At 46.5% G+C, this 21,070-nt stretch overlaps 3 protein-coding genes across 4 annotated transcripts; all 3 read left to right on the top strand.

The window, feature by feature from the left end:
• The first annotated feature begins 1,665 nt into the window (after window positions 1-1,665).
• LOC142903564 (dispanin subfamily A member 2b-like) lies at window positions 1,666-2,695 on the top strand. The gene is made up of 2 exons (XM_076049276.1): window positions 1,666-1,941; window positions 2,041-2,695. Exons 1-2 carry the CDS (start codon window positions 1,699-1,701, stop codon window positions 2,230-2,232), a joined length of 435 nt encoding a protein of 144 aa, XP_075905391.1. The 5' UTR covers window positions 1,666-1,698; the 3' UTR covers window positions 2,233-2,695.
• A 915-nt stretch (window positions 2,696-3,610) lies between these two features.
• LOC142903549 (interferon-induced transmembrane protein 5-like) lies at window positions 3,611-6,653 on the top strand. Its single transcript, XM_076049243.1, has 2 exons — window positions 3,611-4,296; window positions 6,299-6,653. The coding sequence occupies exons 1-2, from the start codon at window positions 4,081-4,083 to the stop codon at window positions 6,518-6,520; spliced, it is 438 nt and encodes a 145-aa protein (XP_075905358.1). The 5' UTR covers window positions 3,611-4,080; the 3' UTR covers window positions 6,521-6,653.
• Window positions 6,654-8,996: 2,343 nt separating this feature from the next.
• LOC142903563 (putative oxidoreductase YjmC) lies at window positions 8,997-18,975 on the top strand. 2 transcript variants are annotated; one of them, XM_076049273.1, is made up of 11 exons: window positions 8,997-9,141; window positions 11,940-12,088; window positions 12,521-12,709; window positions 13,715-13,776; window positions 13,860-13,913; window positions 14,000-14,098; window positions 16,049-16,184; window positions 16,618-16,736; window positions 17,460-17,555; window positions 17,684-17,794; window positions 18,213-18,975. In XM_076049273.1, exons 1-11 carry the CDS (start codon window positions 9,134-9,136, stop codon window positions 18,276-18,278), a joined length of 1,089 nt encoding a protein of 362 aa, XP_075905388.1. In that variant the 5' UTR covers window positions 8,997-9,133; the 3' UTR covers window positions 18,279-18,975. The 2 variants fall into 2 exon arrangements, with proteins under 2 accessions (XP_075905388.1, XP_075905389.1); XM_076049274.1 differs by lacking the exons at window positions 17,460-17,555; window positions 17,684-17,794; window positions 18,213-18,975 and adding an exon at window positions 17,031-17,211 and having other exon boundaries at window positions 16,618-16,799.
• The last annotated feature ends 2,095 nt before the right edge of the window (window positions 18,976-21,070 follow it).

Raw genomic sequence — 21,070 nt, 5'->3', positions numbered from 1 at the left:
CCCAGTCTGCCGAGCCAAAAGAAAATCAATAAAAAGTAAAACAGGAGGTTTGCAAATTGCTTTTGTTGTGTTTACTTTCACTTGGTACACAATCCAGGATGGATCCACGATCACCGTGTGTTATTGTTCGCTATGGTCTGCGGTTTGTTGTAGTGGAGCTTAATGGGAGACTGGTCAGTAGCAGCAGTAACAGGTCCACTGCCTGACAAGGTTGTTGTTGTTGTTATAAGTTGTCGTCTGCACCTCATGGCTGCTCCGGTTGTAAATTGGGGGGAGGAGTTTACAGCTGTGACATCAGCGTTTCCAAAAAAGATCCATTTGGGCGTTTACACACTGATCCACCCTGTGGAGCGTTTACGAAAATGTGCAGTTTCGGTCTTTGCAGTTTCAGTGAAACGCTGGCTTCGTGTAAACTAGGGATGGGAAGATTAACCGATACGTATCGATACACGGACACGCGCAGCCACGATGCGAGAGCAGCCGTGAATCGATGCAATTTTGGGATTAAATCTAGATGCATCGGTTTTTACGTCTGTCACAGACCGATACAGCACTGCACACCGCAGTGCAGTAACTTACAGCACAGCGCAGTTAAAATAACTGGAGGTACGTGCCGCTTCAAGTCTGGCGTGAACGACACCATCGTTCTGAATGCGAGTGCAAAGAGGGAAGAAAGAAGAAAGTCTTTTATGCAGCGGATCGGGAGGGGACAAGATAAGGGAGAAGGAGGAAAAGAAGAGAGGAAGACAAAACAATGAATACAGGAGTAGCAGGACGATTTCACAGCTCATATCCTAGACGGGGGCAATCATGAGAGTTGGGGACAAAGGACCCCATAGATTGACAAGATATGCTACGACTCTAATAGGTTACATGCGCTACTAGTGATCATATGACACAGAATACAACAGAATAAAGAATAACCCAAGAATACATATTTTCCATTAAAGAGTGGAACATGTCGGTTGAATAATACAGTATGGACTCAAAGTCACACACCAATGAGTAGTTGCATTGTACACTAATTTTGATTGAGTTCAAGGAACCATGACATTATTTTTTTTGGAGTATTAGAATCTTTTTCTGTCTTCAATTTCTCATCACAGCCAAGCTTTTTCACTGTCGTGACTGTTTTATTATGACAGTTAGGCTGGTGTCTGTTTACAGCAACAGCAAGAAGAGTTTACATTTATTCCATTTGTAAGCAATAAGGAAAGGTTAATTTATTTTTCAAGAAGTACATTGCACTTGCCTTATTATTGTTAATGGTGAACCACTTGTTCACAAAATACCTTTACATTTACGTTGAAAAATACAGAATGTTTGTATTTTGGTGAATAAATAATCAAACTCATTGAATTGCATAGCATCAATCCTTTGCATCGGAGTCTCAAATCAAATCACATTGTGATTTTCATCAAATCAAATCTCTTCCTTTGCAGCCAATCACTGGGAAGGAAAATCATGATAAGATAATGAATGCAACTCCTATTAAGGAAGACAGGATTTTGCTTCAAGTGTCCTCATTCAACTGATTTCCGTTTGACTGTTGGGAAACTGTGATGCCATCAACTGGTACTAAACCATCAACCAATGGCAGCGTGCCAGGGTTACCTCTGGCTCCCTGTGAGTGGGGCTGGAGGGGCGTGCACGTGACTTCTCACAGTTCTCAGCTGGTGGGTCGTCCAGTCCGCAGCAATGGATGTGGAGGGAGGTCGCCCAGCTCCGGGGGTCCAGATGCAGGACTACCAGCAGCAGCCTGGAGGGGTCCAGGGCTACCCGCAGCAGCCTGGAGGGGCAGCGGCCCCCCCGCTGGTCCAGTACACCACTGTCAACATGGTGGCCGAGCCCCCCAAGGACCACATCATCTGGTCCCTGTGCTGCTTCGTCTACTCCAACCCCTGCTGCCTCGGACTGGTGGCACTCATCTTCTCCATCAAGGTGCGTTGGTTCATCACTGACTGCTCGCAAGGGTTCCTTCAGTTTCAGAGATGCTCTGGATGAAGAGTGTTATTCCAGTTCTGTCTTCTCACCTCACAGGCCAGAGACCGCAAGATGCTGGGTGACCTGCAGGGGGCGCAACACTATGGCTCCACCGCCCGCACCATCAACATCGCGTCCACGGGGCTGGTCTGCTTTATCGTCGTCATCGTTCTGATAAGCACCATTGCGACGGTGGTTAAAGCCCAGCAGGCCGCCAGAAACTACAACTCTTATTACAATGGCTATTGATATCCAAATATCAGAATATGATTTGTATATCACACTTTTTCTTCTTTATCTATGATGAATGAAGTCTTTCTGTTTCTACAGTGGTACAATAGAATAGAATAGAATGAACTTTATTGACTATATTGATTGAATGTATTGATTGAAATTGGTGTTGGTTGGTTGGCTGGTGAGGGTGAAGGAGTTCCGAAGGACATACAAACATTTTACATTTTTACATTTTTTATATCAAAATATCCGCATATACAAATATTGTATATGACACTTTTTCTGAAAGTGGCCAAGGCCAAATTGGTTGTTTAAGGATCAAGTGTTTAAAAACATTGACTTTCTTTCTTTTTTTAAACTCCAGATGTCATTATAGTCCACTTTGCCACTAAAGTCAGTGTTTTAATGTGTCCAACAGTCATCCAATGTTAGCAGAAAGCTACTTGATGATGGTGATTAAATGATAGATGCAACTTTTTGGGAAGTAGCACTTCCTTATTCTGACATTAGCATTGTATCCTCAAATTGAGACCAGTACAAAAGTGTTTTGAAAGAGCCATTGATTTACAACATGACTTTCACAAGGAGAGAACGTTGCAAATGTCGACACACCGAGCCACTGGGGAAGTTGCGCGACACCGACAGAATGAAATGTTTGACTTTCATCGATTCTCATCTTAATCTACTTTCTTTTATTTCTCACATCAAAAACAAAGAATTATCCAGATTGATGATTTCTTGCTTCAACTGTCATTCAGAGGTTGCAATTAAAAAAAAATCAATTGAATAAAACACAATAAAAAAAAAACAAATTGGGTGAATGAATGTCTTTTCATCCATGGGTTTGAGTTGCAGTCACACTGAGCTGGGAACTTCAAGTCTCTGAGTGACAATTCTGACAATGCAGCTGAGCGGAAAGTGGCAAAATCCAACTCCTGTAGTTTTATTGGAGAGCAATGCATGAGAAAAAAAGAAAAGCAGCCAGCAACAAAGTGTCCATCTCAAGAAATCTTTAATAACCCCTCATAATCATAATGTAATAATAATCTCATTTAATATAAAAAAATATATGTTTGGTCCCTTTAATCGGACTTGAACCTCTTTCATATTTTTATGTGAGTGTTCGTGTTTCTATCTTTTTTCCTTGAAGCACCGCGAAACCCAACGGCCAATTGTGATTTTTCCAGAGCCACAATGGCCACCAGGGGGCTACTGATTTGCAGTGTCACATGCAGCATTGTCCATTCTTTTGCCATTTTGCTCATTCAGTACAAAGCAAACTCACTTCAGTGTGAATTTGACTACGGTAGAATAATCACAGGCTTTCTCTCTGGCAAAGGGCTCGGGCGGGTTTGGAGAGGTGGAGGTGGAGGTGGAGGTGGAGGTGGTGGTGGTGGTGGTGGTGGTGGTGGTGGATGCACTCCACCTAAAGCCCTCAAAGGGTTTAAGTCCCCCCAACGGGCCGCCCGCCGCCATGGCCGCCGCCCTGCGCGGCTCCTTAAATCTACCTCTTTCTTTCATTCCTGCCTCTTCTTTCTCATCCAGCGTTCCTCCCTCCGTCCCTCTGTTCCTATTTCAGTCTCCCTGAGCAGTGACCACATAATGACAGAGCTGCTGCTGCTGCTACTGCTGGATGAGAGGCTGGTGGCCATGTGTCCTCGGCCAGTCACCTCCCTCCTCCAGCTCCCTTTATAAACCTCCCTCACCCTCGGGGGGGCACTTTCCTCTTTCTTCTTCTTCTTCTTCACTGTTTCTTTGCCAACTCCCCAAATCCCAGAGTGTTGAGCTGCCGTCTGGAAGCACGAGCTACTGCTACTACTGCTGCTAAAGCTAAAGCTAAAGAGGTGCGAGTGTCGGGCCAAGATGGACAACCACTCGTACAACTTCCCGTCCGACTGCACTCCGCTCACCAGCTGCAAGACGGGTCGGAAGCCCACTGGCTCCACCGTGGTCCACATGGGCGCCGCCGGCGCTGGGAGGAGCCCCCCACCCCGGGACTACCTGGTCTGGTCGCTGTGCAACACCTTGTACGTCAACTTCTGCTGCCTGGGCTTCATGGCGCTGCTCTACTCCATCAAGGTGAGATCAAGGTCACGTTGTTGCCACTATTCTGTTTTTTGTTTTTTACCTGAGGCCGGTTTCATTGAGCTCAAAGTCGAGTTCAAGTTGCATGAGAGCGGATGAGGCGACGCAATTATTGCCTTGTTTGGACATGGAGTCCAAATGCTAATTAAAATAGGTTTTACTGTCGATTCCAACAAGGTCCTGTGGAATCCTGTAAAAAAAAAGAAATAATGGTCAAGATTTTCTTTTCAAATATTCAAACAAACTTTTATTTTATTTTTATTCGTCACGTTACATGGCAGTGAAATGTTGTGTGGCAGATGACGACGTGATTGTGCAATATGAGGTTGAAAAAAGATTTAAAAAGCAACAAGTTTAAAATGAGGTTTAAAAAAAGATTTGAAAAAAAAGAAAAAAAATAGAAGTGTGGTGAGTCAAGATAGTAAAGATGTTGGTTTTAAAAAACAAGACAATTCCATCTCACATGATTAGTTGCAAGCAACAGAATTCAAGGAGGGGAAAAACACCTGAAACAAGTTAACAATAATAATGTAATAACACCTGAGTTACAGATGCAGGCTGATAGACAGGTGGGATGATGTCATGAAGACAAGCATCATGTGACCAGTGTAGTGTGTGACAGACCATATGGGACATAGGAGAGACTTACACGTTGTCCCTCAGTTCTGAGGCTGTGGGGAAACAGAAAGGACTTCTAACAGGAAGTTGAATGTTGATGTTGAGAGGGAGGAAGTGGGCCGAGTGCGAAAAAAAAGAGGTATATTTAAAATATCACCACAATCACAGGTGTGCCTACATTTCTTTCATTTCTTTTTTCCTGACATAGCCAGGCGCAGCGTTCTGTCCCACCAACTAAAATTAAAGACACTGGCTGCATCTTTGAACTGAGGGAGAGAGAAGGGAGAGAGAGAGAGAAAGAGAGAGAGAGAGAGAGAGAGAGAGAGAGAGAGAGAGAGAGAGAGAGAGAGAAATAGCATAAATTGCAGCCTCCAAAATGGGCGAGTGCTCTGTGGAAATTAGAGAGTGCTGAGGGGAGACATGGTGGGTGTGTCTGCTCTGCAATATGTGGACACACACACACACACACACACACACACACACACACACACGGGAGAAGCCCAGTGGAATTATGATGCCAGCAACCTGTTTTTAGCGCAGCACAACCCAACATCAGGAGGTGGCTGTGTTTGTTTGTTTGGCCTCCAGCGCCCTCTGCTGGCATTGGGCACAGAGTGTGGAGACATGGAGGAGGACATTGGCGCAACGCCAAGACAAATTACCCCCCCCAAACCCCACACCCCCAAAAATAAATAAATAAATAAATAAATAGAAAATTCAAACAGACCATTTCGGTTGAATCCATCATAAAACAAGGAGTAGCAACAGTGTTGTAATAACTGCGACGGAGTGAGCCTCACCCCCTGCCGTGGATCTTTGACTGTTGTCACATCTGACACTCAGGTGTGACTGCTGGACAGCTTTGTCCCCCAACAGGCCCAGTCACTGCTGCTGCACTGGTGGCTGAGCATCCGGAGGTTGTGGGTGTGATTCCTGAGGGGATGCCTTGACTGTGTGTGTGGAGTGCAGACATGCGTGTGTATATGAGATTATATCATATATAGTATATATATATATACACACACACACACACACACACACGCATGTATATACATTACTAATGTTGTGTATGCACATATGTATACACAACATTAGGCACGGACATCAGTGTGGCTTTTAATTACAAAGCATTTTGTCTTTTTTTTTTTTTTTGCATTTTGTGAACCTTTTCTGAGGTTGTGTGTCAATGAAGTGATTGATTGAATGATTAAAGTCAACCAATCATGAGAATGAATTTGAAACTATTTGAAGAGCAGACACAGTCCACGCAGGAAAGCTCTGTGTGAAAAGGACTCTCAGCCACGGCCTGAATGTGTGTGTATGTGTGTGTGTGTGTGTGTGTGTGTGTGTGTGTGTGTGTGTGTGTGTGTGTGTGCAGGCCCGGGACCAGAAGACCCAGGGCAACCTGCAGCTGGCCCAGGAGTGCTCTGACAAGGCCAAGTGGTACAACATCCTGGCTGCCGGCTGGAACCTGCTGCTCCCCCTGCTGGCCGTCGTGCTGCTCGTCCTCCTGCTCGTCCACCTGGGGGCGTCCAAGGGCTCCTTTGACTTCCTGGGCGAGGACGGCCTCCACAACTTCCTCAAGCTGTTCAGCTGGTAGAGCCCAGCCACGACCCAGCCACGACCCAGCCACGCCAAGACGTCCCCCTCTTTCATTTCTTCTCCTTTTTTTTTTTTTTACATGATGGTAAAGTCCAGTGTTGTGAAACTAATCATAACTATATAGAGTTTTATAGAAGATTATAAAGGAAGATTAGGCCTTCATTAGTTTGATGACACCCAAACTGTCGACACTGGAATGTAACATCCAGTCGATAAACGCAAATGAATCGTTGTCACACTTTGAGAATATTTGTGTATTGCTTTCTTGAGTACAGTGTTGTATTTGTGTTTACCCTATAAGACAGTGTGAGCGAGTGCCGCCGTGGTTCTGTCAGTATCAGCAGGTGGTTGTTGGGAAGTGAGTGGACCGCAGGGAACCAGCATGGACCTGAGATCTGAAGCAGGCTGGAGGCACTTTCTCTTCTTATTTATTGTTGTATTTATGCTGCAGAACAGGGAGGTGAGGTCTGATGGAGGAGCCAACCGACCAATCAGAAACACTCACCCCCCCCCCTTGTCCCCCACAAGCCCCTCCTGTATCTAATCTCTGTCATTTATTCACCTTAATGTCACTATTGTTGTTGTCATTCTGTATTTCGTGGTGTTGTAACTTCCTCCCCTGGTGGCCGACTTGTTAATAGTGAGATAAATAAACCTCAAGTACCGTCAGTGGAGTTTGGGCTCATTCTGAAGCGGCAGCTGCTCCACAATCAACTCACAGCTGCAGCTGCTGCCTCTCTGCTTTGTTTTAAATCAATATTTATAAGCAGCAGCAGTATATAGAGAAACATGGTGTCTTGGGTGCCTCTGGTGCTGGAGGGAACTTGGTGACTGAGGCGTTGGCACGACTCTGCGGTGCAGTTGAGCAAGGCAGCCGGGTCAGCAGGGTGTGGTTCTGCTCCGTCTCCGTCGGGATTCAGAGGTGCTGGAGGTGAACAGGAAGTGGACTGAACGTCCTCCTCCACTGCCCACCTGCTTCCGGCGCCCCCTGTCTGTAATGACATGCAGGTCCCAGAGCCTCCAGACCTCCTAGCTGCTCAGACTGCCGTGCAACCAGCCCCCCCCCTCTTTTCTTTAACATGTATTTATATGCAGTCAAATCACAGCCTGCATCTCCCAGCTTTCTATTTTTCCCCACCACCGCCGCGGTCGGAGGGAAATGTTTGCAGATGTCTGAGCTGAGGGGCCAAATTACAGCCTGGAGGCGCCGCCCCTGCTGCTGCTGCTGCTGAGGAGGAGGAGGGGGAGGGGGAAGAGGAGGTGGTGGAGGAGGAAGAGCAGCAGCAGCAGCAGCAGCAGCAGTAATAGCAGTAACAGCAGTAACAGCTCCACCTTTGTGCCACCCGTGGTGGAGGAGGTGGTGGTGGAGGTCACAAATGTTCTTCCTCTGCTTTACGTGTTTGCACACTTTGTTTCAGGAAACAGTGTTTTCTCTTTTCAGCTGACAGCGGAAGAAGCTGAACTTTGGTTTAATTTTTTACAATTGAAACAGTTTTTGGAGGAGGTGAAGAGGTCAGAGCAGGAGAGCCTTCACTGATCATCCTGCAGAGAGAGAGAGAGAGAGAGAGAGAGAGAGAGAGAGAGAGAGAGAGAGAGAGAGAGAGAGAGAGAGAGAGAGAGAGACTGCTGCTGCTGCTGCTGTGGTATAGCCGCCAGTCGCAGCGCTCCACTGACCCCTGGTGGTGACCTGGTGACCTCCAGCAGTTTCGTTGGGTGGAAACTCTCAAAGAAACCACATGAGTAGAAAATAAAACTTCAAAAAAATACAAAAGATTTTTTCTTTTCACTTTTTCAAAATCAACAAAAAAAAACAACCCAATGTTTTTGTGCTTAAGTCTCGTTCAAGTCGAGGCTGTGAGTTGGAAGCAGGACCGAGTCACCACTAGAGGGAGCAGCTGGTCCGTTTCACTGCAACATCTGTTGCAACCACTGTTACACAACTCCAGTCATTGTTAGTTTTGTTAGAGCTATCTATCTATCTATCTATCTATCTATCTATCTATCTATCTATCTATCCAGTGAATCTTTCGTTACGTCATCACATAAGATGCAGCATTGTTGACGCTGATGAGACTTTCAAGTACATCCGGGACATCTGATCACTGTAGTTCCTGAACTAGCGGCTCGGTGAGAGACTTTCTCCACTGGACATTAATGTATGTAGACCTTGACATGTATGTAGACAATCACATGTACAGTATGTAGACCATCACGTGTTTACCTGTATGTGGATCATCTGTGTTTACCGTGATGATCTAAGAGCAGGGGGCGGTGGTGTGTACTTTACTTTCGCCCCGGTTCATCAGCCGCCGGGTCACACACACACACACACACACACACACACACACACACACACACACACACACGGACCTCCTTGGCCTTAGACACGCCCACAACCAACACAAGCGGAGAGAGGCGAGCGCAGCAGACACCTGAGGGAGCCGCCCCCCCTCCGCTCCCCCTCTTCCACTGGGCGTGTCCTGACGTGGTCTGACTTGAAGAGCAGGTCGCTGCTCCCAGCAGCACCGCACATACACACACACACACACACACAAACAACACCTCACACGGACAGGCACACAACCACAAGGCTCCGACTCAGCAAGTCACAATGACCAGGTAAGAGGCCGAGCTGTTCCGCGCGCGTGCGTGTGTGCGTGCGTGCGTGCGTGTGTGTGTGTGTGTGTGTGGCAGCTGGACTGAGAGTCAAAGTGTTGCAGTGGTTGGTGTTTCAGAGAAGATTCACTGGAACTCCGACAGTGTTTCACTGTGAGTTTGTGCTGCTGCAGCTGTAGGCAGCCGCTTCCGGTCTGCCGAGGCCGATAAAAAGCTGCTCCGCTTCTTCTTCTTCTTCTTCTTCTTCTTCTTCGTCTTTTTTTTTTTTTTTTCAATTTTTTTAAACGTTTTCATTCTAAGTGTGCGCGCGACAGATAAGTGACTCGCTGCTCGTCAACTCTTGCAATATTTCCTTCACTAGCAGCCACCGTCACATGACCAGCAGCAGCCACAGCCCACTTCAAGGCCCGGAGGAATCCGCATGGACCACCAACATCTGTCCTGCTGTATTTTCCGTTATTTTTTTTTTTCATTTAAAAAAAAATATATATATATTATTATTGTTTTAGTGTTTGCAGATATTCCAGTTGCAGATTCAAGACGACTTTGTTGATTGTTTTGTGTCAGGAAAAGGTTTTTAAGAGGCAATTTCTCACTTTTTCTTCTTTCATAAGCTTGATGGATTTCTGGAGAAGTTCTTCAGAGATGCAGCGCACTGTAGAATTCCATTCATCCGTTCCAACCAATTAGACTTTGGTTCTTCAGAGGAACCTCAGGCCATCATGATGTTTGCAGAAAACATCTTTATTTCAGCTCAAACTGCCTGGAGGCCCCCCCCCCCCCAACACACACACACACACACACACACACACACACACACACTTCCATCTGTAGGCCCAGCGGAACAACAAAAACGCAGCTCCTAAACAAACAAGTATTTTTCTTCTTCCTTCGCCCCAATCCAAGACATTTCACAATTGATTCTCTCTCTCTCTCTCTCTCTCTCTCTCTCTCTCTCTCTCTCTCTCTCTCTCTCTCTCTCTCTTCCCCCCCGCCCCCCCATCTTACATAAGTTGTTGCATAAGTTTGAAGTGGAGCCTCCCAAACGTCTGGATTTCATTTGGGCCGCTACCCTGTGTTTGAACCCCCACCGGTACAGAGTCTGCAGATGTGTGTGTGTGTGTGTGTGTGTGTGTGTGTGTGTGTGTGTGTGTGTGTGTGTGTGTGTGTGTGTGTGTGTGTGTGTGTGTGTGTGATGGTTTACATCAGGAGAAACAAAGTCCTGCTGTGCTGAAGCTGCGTTCACTGAAGGTTCCAGTTCTGATTGCAGCACTGAAACTGCTACAAACTAGGGTGGTGGGGGATACGGGGGGGGGGGGGCTTAATGAGAATCAGCTGCAGGAACATCGTGTACACGGCGTTCCAGTTCCTGCAGCCGAGTCACCCAGTTGGCCCCGCCCATCCTCAACATATGTGAGCCAATCAGAGCCCCGCCCACCTGACCAGGTCGCACTCGTAGCTTCAGGTCACGACTGTTGAAGAGAGGGAGTGAAGGATTGGTTGCACGGTTGCTGTTCCACACAGAATCTCCTCATGTGCAGCTTTTGGGAGTTCAGACAGCCAATCAGCAGGCAGGGCCGGCCCCCTCCCCATAGTGTGGTATCTGGAGTCCATTAAGTTGCATTCCAGCAGTGACAAGCTGGTTTGATGCGGGTCAATGGGGCCGAGGGCTGGAGAGAACAGAACACACAACAATGCAAAGAAACAGTATTTTCTGTCTTTTGGTGCCTGATGGTTTCACACAGTGCTTATGGAACTTCATTCATTTGCTGATCAAGGAAATATGAGCTTCTCCTTCTTGTTATTATTATTACTAATATTATCTTTGTTGGTTTTCGGCCAAATGTTGCAAAGCCAAAGGAATTTGTTTCTCTTAAACTCTTAAAGTCTCACTTTAAAGTTGTGCATCTGTGATGGTTTCATTCCCAGCGTTCCCAGTGTATTATTTCCTTGTGCTGGGTTCCACCTAAATGTGACGGTGACACCAGGATGGTGACAGAACCAGTGAGATAATGTGTGCTGGAGCTCAGCAGTGTTCAAGCTGCTTCGCCACTGAAACCCTCAGCTTCTTTCCTGCCTGTTTTTCCCATTGGAATTTCTCTTTCACTCTCTTCCCTTTTTTCTTTTGTGGGAACTTGATCCATTTTGCAGATCAATCCACGTGTCCAAACTTCTTCAGGAAAGAATGGACTGAAGACTTTTCTGTAGACCGACAACTGTCCATTTCCAATAGCATAGAAGAGGAGTAAAATACGATGGTGCAATGACGCAACATATTTGCAGTAGAGTTGAGACTGCAGCACCTCCAACCTTTAGACACCAGCTGCGTTTCCATGACCCCTGGAATTGCACAAACCTAAACATGGCCATAAAAACTGGTGGTGGAAGCAGCTCCACTTGGAAAAACCTCTACAATGTGGCTCTATGGTTTTGATGCTCGGGTTAGAGGAGGTTTTCGCACGGATCCATATAGAGGAACATTGCTAAAGTCTAATGGGAACACTCTGTTCACATTGACACGTCAGTGGATGTGACGTACGGGGTCATGTGACCGGTTGACTGACCGGTTGACTGACCAGTGACAACACAAAATGTGTTGCACCTCCATCCTCCTCACACTGGGGTCTGGCAGAACCAGGTTTGACTGTGTGTGTGTGTGTGTGTGTGTGTGTGTGTGTGTGTGTGTGTGTGTGTGTGTGTGTGTGTGTGTGTGTGTGTGTGTGTGTGTGTGTGTGTGTGTGTGTGTGTGTGTGTGTGACTCTGGCTGTCGCTGACCCAACTCTCTCCTGCTCCTGGTCCAGGTGTCTGATCAGCAAGGTGGAGGTGCAGGGCTTCATCGAGCGCTGCATGGTGGCTGTGGGCACCAAGCCGCATCACGCCCGCAGCCTGGCCGAGGTGCTGGTGGAGGGCGACCACCGGGGGCACTACAGCCACGGACTCAACAGGATGGGTGGGTCTCTGTCTTGTCTCTCTCTCTCTCTCTCTCTCTCACTCTCCCTCTCTTTCTATATATATATACTGTATATATATATATTATGTGTGTATATACATGGGTAGGAAACCCAAATGACTTTTATTGCACTGCCAGTATGTTAAGCTTTTCCCTTCCATTATCACAATCATGATGATCCATCAGGCCTAATGCTCCCACTGGACCTTCAGTGAGGAAATGCATTTCCACAACTCAAGGCTGTAAAATGTCCTGACGGGAACAAACGTTGCATGGAGACTCGTTTATCATCCAGCAGCCTCTCCTTTCTTCTCTGGTGGAACCCACTGATGATCTTCTGATGTCCTCTCTCACGTTGTGGTTTTCTGCTGTTGGCTGATGACCCGTGGTGACCTGCTGTCTCTCCTCTACGCCCTCCGCTGGCCCCGGCAGACATGTACGTGAAGGACATCAAGACGGGGATCTGCGCCAAGGACGGCGAGCCGGTGGTGGAGAAGGAGAGCGCTGCCACGGCCCTGGTGGACGGGAGGAACCTGCTGGGCCCCGTGGTGGGCAACTTCTGCATGAAGCTGGCCATCCAGAAGGCCAAGGAGGTCGGCATCGGCTGGGTGGTGGCGCACGGTGGGTCCTGGTCCTCCTGGTCCTCCTGGACCTCCTGGTCCTCCTGGTCCTCAGCAGACTCAGTCTCACTGTTGGCTTCACAGATACCATGTGAAAAGTAATGTTTAAGGTAGCATTTCTCAACTGGTGGGTCGCAGAGCTGTTTTGATTGGGTCGTGGCTTCTCGGGCAGTTTCTTGGTGGGCATTTAGTTCTCAGGAGACACAATTCAGTTCAGGCTTCTCACTCATTTATTGACTAGACATGATAGAATATATTGGACTGGCTTTTGGTGGCGACTTCATGATGAGGAGGAAATGTTGATGATGGTCCCGCTGAGCTCCACTTGTCGGAGGTGATGCAGCTGAGATCAGGTGTGACCTCAAACACTTCCTGTTCAGTCGGACACAGAATCCAGTTTCCTATCAGTGTTCGGCCAGCTGCTGCCACACGAGGCTCCACAGAACAAGTTGTCAGATTCTATCTGTTGGTCTATTTTATGTTTTTTTTTTTTATGTGTGTGTTTTTCCTTTTGTCCTGCCCAGCCATGATGACCAGCAGAAATGCCTCTGAATGTCTGTATGATGGCTGACAGATTCATTCTCAAAAGTAGTACAGCTCGTGACCAGATGGTGGGTTCAGGAACAACCTGTTGACTGGTTTTATTAGCCACAACAGGAAGTGAAAGCATGACAGAAGAGAGGGTCGAAGAGCACAACTGGCAACCAAATACAACAGTGTGACACAAATGAAAGCGGACATTTGAACGGCATTGCATAATTAACAATGATAGTAATAATAATAAAGAAAAGAGAAACTGAGTGAGTTAGTATGAGTCAGTTGACCACTGCTGGACAGACAACTGGCTAGAAACCGAAAACCTGCAACTGGACTTGTTTCTCTTCAAACAGCTTGAATGTATTTCACAAACAGCCAGCGTGATTATTATTATTATTATTTTTCCGGAATTGACTGTCAGATAATAAACGCCAGTGTTACTAACTAACCAACCACTCACCCACCTCAGGTTCCAACCACTATGGCATTGCTGGCTACTACTCCATGCAGGCCCTGAAGGAGGACATGATTGTGAGTGACGGTTTATTTCTTCTCCTACTGCCTTTGAACACAACACCGCCACAGCCTCTCAGTCTCACTATCGCCCTCCTCAGGGGATGTCCTTCACCAACACCTCACCGCTGGTGGTGCCCACCCGGGGAAAAGAGGTAAAATAAATCAGTAAATGTCCAGTAACCAGAATGGACTGTTAACGCCGTGTTTGTGACGCCATCTGGCTGCGGTGTGTGTGCAGTGCACGCTGGGAACCAACCCCATCAGTGTGGCGGCGCCGGCCAGCGGCGGCGACAGCTTCGTGCTGGACATGGCCACGTCGGCGGTGGCGCTGGGGAAGGTGAGGACACACATACACACACACACCCACACACACACATACTGTCTTATGTCCACTTTGAGGGCGCACTACTTGGTACCGTTCTTTAGGGGACAGGGCTTTCTGAATGCTTTAGAGAAATGAAAGAAAGTGTGGAATCATCACAAAAAAATCTAGACGATGAAAATCACTTCAGATTTTGGTTTCCATCAACTTTGAGCAAAATTCTTTTTGACCTTTTGGAGATTGGGGACAAAGAATTTTAATGTCCATTTAGGGGACGTAAGGATACACAGATGCACAAGCCCATAAAAGTACACACACACACACACGCACACACACTCTCTCTCTCTCTCTGACCTTGTGCTGATCCACAGTAGAAACAGGGAGAGTTTAGACAGACAACAGGATCAGGCAGCAGCAGGTGAGTAGGTAGACCACTGGTAGACCACTGGTAGACCACTAGTGGACCACTGGTAGACCACTGGTAGACCACCGGTGGACCACTGGTTTACCACCTGCGTCCCTGCACTGTTGATGCCTCATGGTGGAACAAGGTGGTCTCTGCATGATGTAACACAGAGCAGAGCAGGTCTGGAGGTCGTTCCTGCTCACCTGCACACAGCTGACAGCTGACTTGTTGCTACTGTAAACCAAAGAAGTGGTGTGGGACCCGCAGCAGAACCACTTCCATCAGACTGATGGTGGCGCCAACAAACAAGACCGGCGGAGGTCAAACTCCAGCGCACACGGCTGACGTGTGTTGACACTGCGGGAGCTCTAATCTCCACACACAACACTGCTGTCTGGCACAAGGGGTCACGGGGTCAAACTACAGAAGGTCACAGAGACTTCACACTTTTGTTTTTTTGTCGCTGGAACTATTTACTATATATACTATATACATTTTTTTTTAAATTACATTTTAGATTTGTGACAAAGGCAAAAAACAGATTTAATATTTATTTTATTCCGACGTGTGTGTGTGTGTGTGTGTGTGTGTGTGTGTGTGTGTGTGTGTGTGTGTGTGTGTGTGTGTGTGTGTGTGTGTGTGTGTGTGTGTGTGTCCCTCTGGGTTGCTGTCCTTTGGTTGATGTCTGATTGTGTCTTTGTCATTTGATGCCATCAGCTTCAATCTCAGTCAGTCTGCTCCATGTTGACACTCAACTTGCCACAGAGCTTCTCTCCACGTCAGCAGCGGGTCAATCTTTAACACAGGGTTTATTAACCGGACTGACTTCAAGGCTCTGGTGGGACGCCGCCACCCTCGGTTCATAAATGATTGTTTCACCTCTGCCTGGCTGCAGAGTATTTCACAGCTTTTCAAACCAGCGAGTCAGTGATGCTGCACTCGATTGCCACAAGGTGGCAGCAGCAGCAACAGTAGCAGCAGACAGCACCAAGATTATCTCGAGAAAAAAGTGTTTTGCCAGAGGAGATATTAAGTGTGCGATGAATGCTTCATGATATTAATGATTCTATATAAAGTAACGTTTTGTTTGTTTGTACTGATTTAATAAAAAGGAAAAATCAAAGTGCAACTGGGAAGTTTTTAAACACAAGCATCTTCAAAAATGTCCCCAAGTGATGAACTTTGAACTCTATGTAACGATGGAGGATTCAGTCTAATTTTGATTGCGTCTAAATTAAAGTGTTTTTTAGCCTTTTTAATAATTGGTCGGTGATAAATTACTGTTCATTTTTAACGGCTGCCCGCAAATAAGAACCAATGGATGAATCATCTGGATTGGACAGTGACTCTCTGAATCTTGTTTGTCCCGGAGCTGATGGGACCATTTTCACACTGGAATTGGAGCATCGAGGCTGAATCAGTTTCCTTGATAGAAATGTTCCAAGTTCAAAAGAAAATACGCACGTGCAGGAATTTTGTGAAATGTCACTTTGAAGAAAAGGAGATTCAATGCATTGAAATTTCAAGCCCTCAGCAGAAGTCTCCTTTGCTGTGTGCAGGTGGAGCTCCATGAGCGGCGGGGCGACTCCATTCCTGAGGGCTGGGGCTGCGACGGACAGGGCCAGCTGACCTCTGACCCCAAGAAGGTCCTGAGCGGAGGAGGGCTGGTGCCCATCGGGGGCAGCGAGGCAACAGGTGAGAAGCAGCTGCAGGAGGTGCAGGAGGTGCAGGGTTGAGTACTCTACTCATACTCATAAAATACGGGTCGATACCACAAATTCTCGGTATTCAGTATCAGTGAGTACTGAAGTACTCAAACTCTACTGGTTCTGTAAAAAGTGGGATAGGTGCATCACTATTCTATCATACAGTATCAGACATGGAGGCCGTTTGTCAATCTGAAGCGCCACCTGGTGGCGTAATGCGGCATGTCTCATCACCTTTCACTCGTGTTGCGACTTTCACTTGTGTTGTGGTTTGTGGTTGTGTTGTGGCCTTGTGTTTTTTTCTTTGTTGTTTCTCTGTGTTGCAGCTGGAGGTTGCGTTTGTGTGTGAGCCCTCACAGCCACCGTAGAAATCTCCCAAAGCATCATTGTCTCATGTGTTTTCTTGTACTTCCTGCCTGCAGGGGGCTACAAAGGCTACGGCCTGGGCATGATGGTGGAGGTCTTCTGCGGCATCCTGGCCGGAGCTCAGTACAGCAATAAAATCCGCACCTGGAAGGTCACCGACCGGATGGCCAACCTGGTGCGTGTTGCTGCTTCCAGGTTCCTCCAGCAGGATGTCTGGCCGACAGTCGTCTGGGGAAGAGTGGAAACACTAGTTTTGAATAAAACAGAACCTTTTTTTATTCTTGATCCCCAAAACTAGCGAAGAAAGCGTTACTCACAGCGCCAGCAAGTTAAAAAAGAAGAAGATATTTTGTCTCTGTTAGTTCACTCCGCTTGTTTCTATTTAAATATTTTAGGACACAAATTCAGTGGCTCAGTATTAGTGGCTATTTTTTCTTGTTATGTCACACGGTGCTGAATTTGTACACAGACGTGAACTACAGTCCTGTGTACTCATGCACTTAACCAGCGCAACATAAAGGATTTCACTCTGGGACAGTAAATCAAGCAAACAGGTTTTGTGATCAGTTCCACTGAGACGGAACCCAAGGTTAATATTCACTGACAAGGTAAAGCCAAAGGTTTTAGTCAAAGTGCACTTGTGGAAAGAAAAATCCGATGATAATAATAATAATAATAATAATGATAATAATAATAATAATAATAATAATAATGATAATGATGTGATGATTAAAAAAAGACAATGAGGTCACATGGTGAGAGACGCTGCTTCTGAATGGACCAATGGTTGACTGGGACACGGTCAGCTGGTGGCCAGTTGGTGAGCTGAAGCATCAGGAAGGGTCGCAGTCAGTGCTGTGTCCTGTTGTGTTGAGTTGTGTTGTGTTGTTGCTCTCAGGGTCAGTGTTTCGTGGCCATCAACCCTAATAGCTTCGCCGCCGGCTTCAACGACAGGATGTCCGACCTGCTGTCCATCCAGAGAGGCATGGAGCCTGTGAGTGGATCCTGCATCATTCACAATGCGTTTGTGTGTGTGTGTGTGTGTGTGTGTGCGCGTGTGTGTGTTCATTTGTCTGTTTGTCGTCGACACCTGTTGGTTGTTAACGCACCGTGCCCCTGCAGGCCGACCACGACCACCCTGTGCTGGCTGCTGGAGACCCAGAGAGGAGCAACATTAAGAGGTGTGAGGAGCTGGGCGGGATCCCCTACCACATCAACGTGGTCAACTACATGGTAGGCACAGGAAGTGATGTCACACCTCGCAGAAGTCATCCACGTTGTGTTTCAGTTGACATTTTTCCAAGTGAAGTTCCAGTGTGTAATATTTGCCTTGAATTATGGTTAATTTTATATTGGTGAAAACTTAAAAAACGTTGGGATTTTTGGGTTTAATTGCGATTCATTCTGTAGTTCAGTTGATGCTACAAGATTTTTTTATTTTTTATTTTATTACTGCATGTTTCAGTTTCAGTTCTTGGAAATACAGTCATCTGATATTAATAATGATGCAACTTTGGTACGTAACGACGTTACGTAACGACACCCTGGTGGTGGCGTTGAACACCGTCGCCTCACAGCGAGAGGGTCGCCGGTTCAATTCCGTCTCTTCATTCTGAGCAAGTGTCACGTGTGTGTGGTTGTGTCTCTGCAGAACGACTGTGCGACAAAGATCGGCGTCAACCCGCTGCTGCCGTCTGACAAACTCATCTCCAACTAGACGCTCTGCACGGAAACTCTGGCGCCCCCTCTCGTCTTCAATGTGAACACGTCCAACAGCCGTTTATACACTCGTGATACTTGTACTCGCTGTACTGTAAGCGCACAGGAAATGTAACCGCAGAGGAGTGTTTTTTTCCCCCCTATAAAAGTTCATTTAAAAAAAAGAAAAAAAAAAGAACATGAAATATGTTGCATAAACAGAAACAATGTGAAATATTTTCCGTTTAAAAACAATCCAGTGTTGCTCGTGGACTGTTGCGGCTCAAAAATGAACATTAGCACTGTTTCTCTGTTGTTTTTTTTTGCTTGGGTTCATTTGTTCAGCAGGTGATGGTTGGATCAGTGGACGCTGAGCCGTTTGCCTTCTGGTCAGTTTGGTTGATTGCAGCTTTGGACTGGACACAAATCACCGCCATAGAACAAACTCCCAAAATATTTTAATTATTATATCATAATATACATTGATTTTGAATGTTTTGCGAGCAATCTTTGCTAATGAATTAGTGAAAATGATTAAAACCACTTTTTCCAATGTGCCTTATCAGACAAAAGAGCCTCCATATATTTAGGGATTTTTTTTCTACCAGCCGTCTCATAGTTTATGCACATGAAATATGTTCTTATGTAGTGCAGTCATTTCAGGTGGAAATAGCAAAAAATTAAACTGCATTCAATAAAGCAAAATCTCAAACCAATCAGTGTCATTTTTCATCATATTTGCTGCTACTGGTCGGGTAGTGGGAGTGGTTTAAAACGTGCATTTTGATGTATTGACCGCTAGAGGGAAACATAGTCCGCCTGAACTCTTGTCATCACGCTTCGAATAGACTTTCTTTATCTTTTTTTTGTGCTGAGTGATGTTGATATTTAAACATTTTTTCGCCGTTTTAATTCGCGTAAATTTATCTTTTAATTTTAAGTCACGTTCACACATCGATGTATAATTTACCAGACACACAGTAGACTAGACACAAAATAAGCTTAGTGAAAATGTAATGAAGTTGCAGCTGTTGGACTTTCTCCCTCTTGCTAGAAAAAAAAAACTGCAAATAAATTCTTCAAATAATTTATTCTAATTCGATTTTTTTCTGTGAAAGTTGATTTCAGACACAGCCATCAGAGCAGCCTGAAGTCAGTGAGATGACGGAGTGACAGAGGTTTCTGTGAGCAGAACCAGGACCGTGTGGACTGGACCACCACAGAAGCCCAGACCAGGGCCTTAATCTGTCCCATGCCAAGAGTCCTGATGCTGGGCCGAGGACCCAGGAGGACTCGGGAGGACCCAGGAGGACCAGATCACACTCGGGCGGCCACAGACAAAGAGGAGAAATCAACAAATCAATGGGCTTTGAGTGTGTGTGTGTGTGTGTGTGTGTGGTGTGGTGGGGGGGTTCGATCTACTCGACTCGGGGATGCCTGGAGATTAGCTGTTAGTGGGGGGTGGGGGGGCATCTCGTCCAAGGATTAAGGGGCCGGTTCAAACACTGGCTGTAGGAGGCAGACTGAGGTGTGTGTGTGTGTGTGTGTGTGAGCGTGGTGGGGGTGGGGCTCTAATCTGTCCCGGCCTTGGCCTGGTGCCCCTGTGTGGATTAACTGGGGCCCCCAGGAGCCGCAGGCTGGGATTAGAGGGAGGGCCACTGGGGGGGGGGGGGGCGCAGGCCCGGATTAGGACCGAGGTCCAAACAGGTGTTTTCTTTTGTGGGGAATCCGTCCATCCCTGGCTGAAGGAGTGAACCCTGAAGTGACTCCTGGTGAGTCCTGAAGGTGGTGACTGAGTGTCTGCAGCCGTCGGCTCTCTGTCCTCTTGGACTGGAAGGAAACACATTTACTTCAATGATGTTCAAAGCACGCACACCTATGTCTTCGCACTTGTTCTAATATTCTGACTCGTCTCAAGCGAGGCCGCTTCAAGTTAGAGGGATTTAGAGGATTTCACCGGCGCCCCCCTGTGGGCCAAACAACACTTTCATGACGAGGAGGATCAGACAAGAGGAGCTTAGAACCGGCAGAGCTGGAGGAAATGTTCCGCTTTGGTCAAATCAGCAGCAAAATGTGACACAGATCTACATGAAGGTATGATTTTGCTGCCCAATTTAGAAAAAGCGTAAGAAAACAAACAAACAAACAAACAAACAACAAATATAAAGACAGATAGTTGGAAAATTAAATACATAAAATGCAGGAATATGACAGGTTTGTATGTGAATCTGATGCGATGTGCCTTTAATGAAATATTAATGTAATAGTTAACCCTTACCATCAACTTCAGAAACTTATGATAATATTTTGGAGAAATGGCCTAAACTGTATTGCCCATATTTTAAAAAGGCTAAACCTGTAACTTGTAATAATTCATTCATTCATTCATTTTCCATACCCGCTTCGTCCCGAGCTCAGGGTCACGGGGGTCTGCTGGAGCCTATCCCAGCTGTCTTAGGGCGAAGGCAGGGTGACACCCTGGACAAGTCGCCAGTTCATCGCAGGGCCACATAGAGACAAACAACCATTCACACTCACATGCACACCTACGGACAATTTAGAGTGTTCAATTGACCTCACATGCATGTTTTTGGACTGTGGGAGGAAGCTGGAGAACCCGGAGACAACCCACACAGACACAGGGAGAACATGCAAACTCCACACAGAAAGGGCCCAGGCCCGGAATCGAACCCACAACCTTCTTGCTGTGAGGCGGCAGCGCTAACCACTGCGCCACCGTGTCGCCCAATTGTAATAATGTATTTATTTATTTGATTATTTACATTTACACTCCAACATCCAAAAAACTCC

This window comes from Nelusetta ayraudi, unplaced genomic scaffold (assembly GCF_046127955.1).
Source record: "Nelusetta ayraudi isolate G7.1 ecotype Tasmania unplaced genomic scaffold, CSIRO-AGI_Nayr_v1 ptg000111l, whole genome shotgun sequence".
Taxonomy (NCBI): domain Eukaryota; kingdom Metazoa; phylum Chordata; class Actinopteri; order Tetraodontiformes; family Monacanthidae; genus Nelusetta; species Nelusetta ayraudi.
The sequence above is the reverse complement of the archived record's forward strand: the minus strand, read 5'-3'. Positions and strand labels throughout refer to the sequence as shown.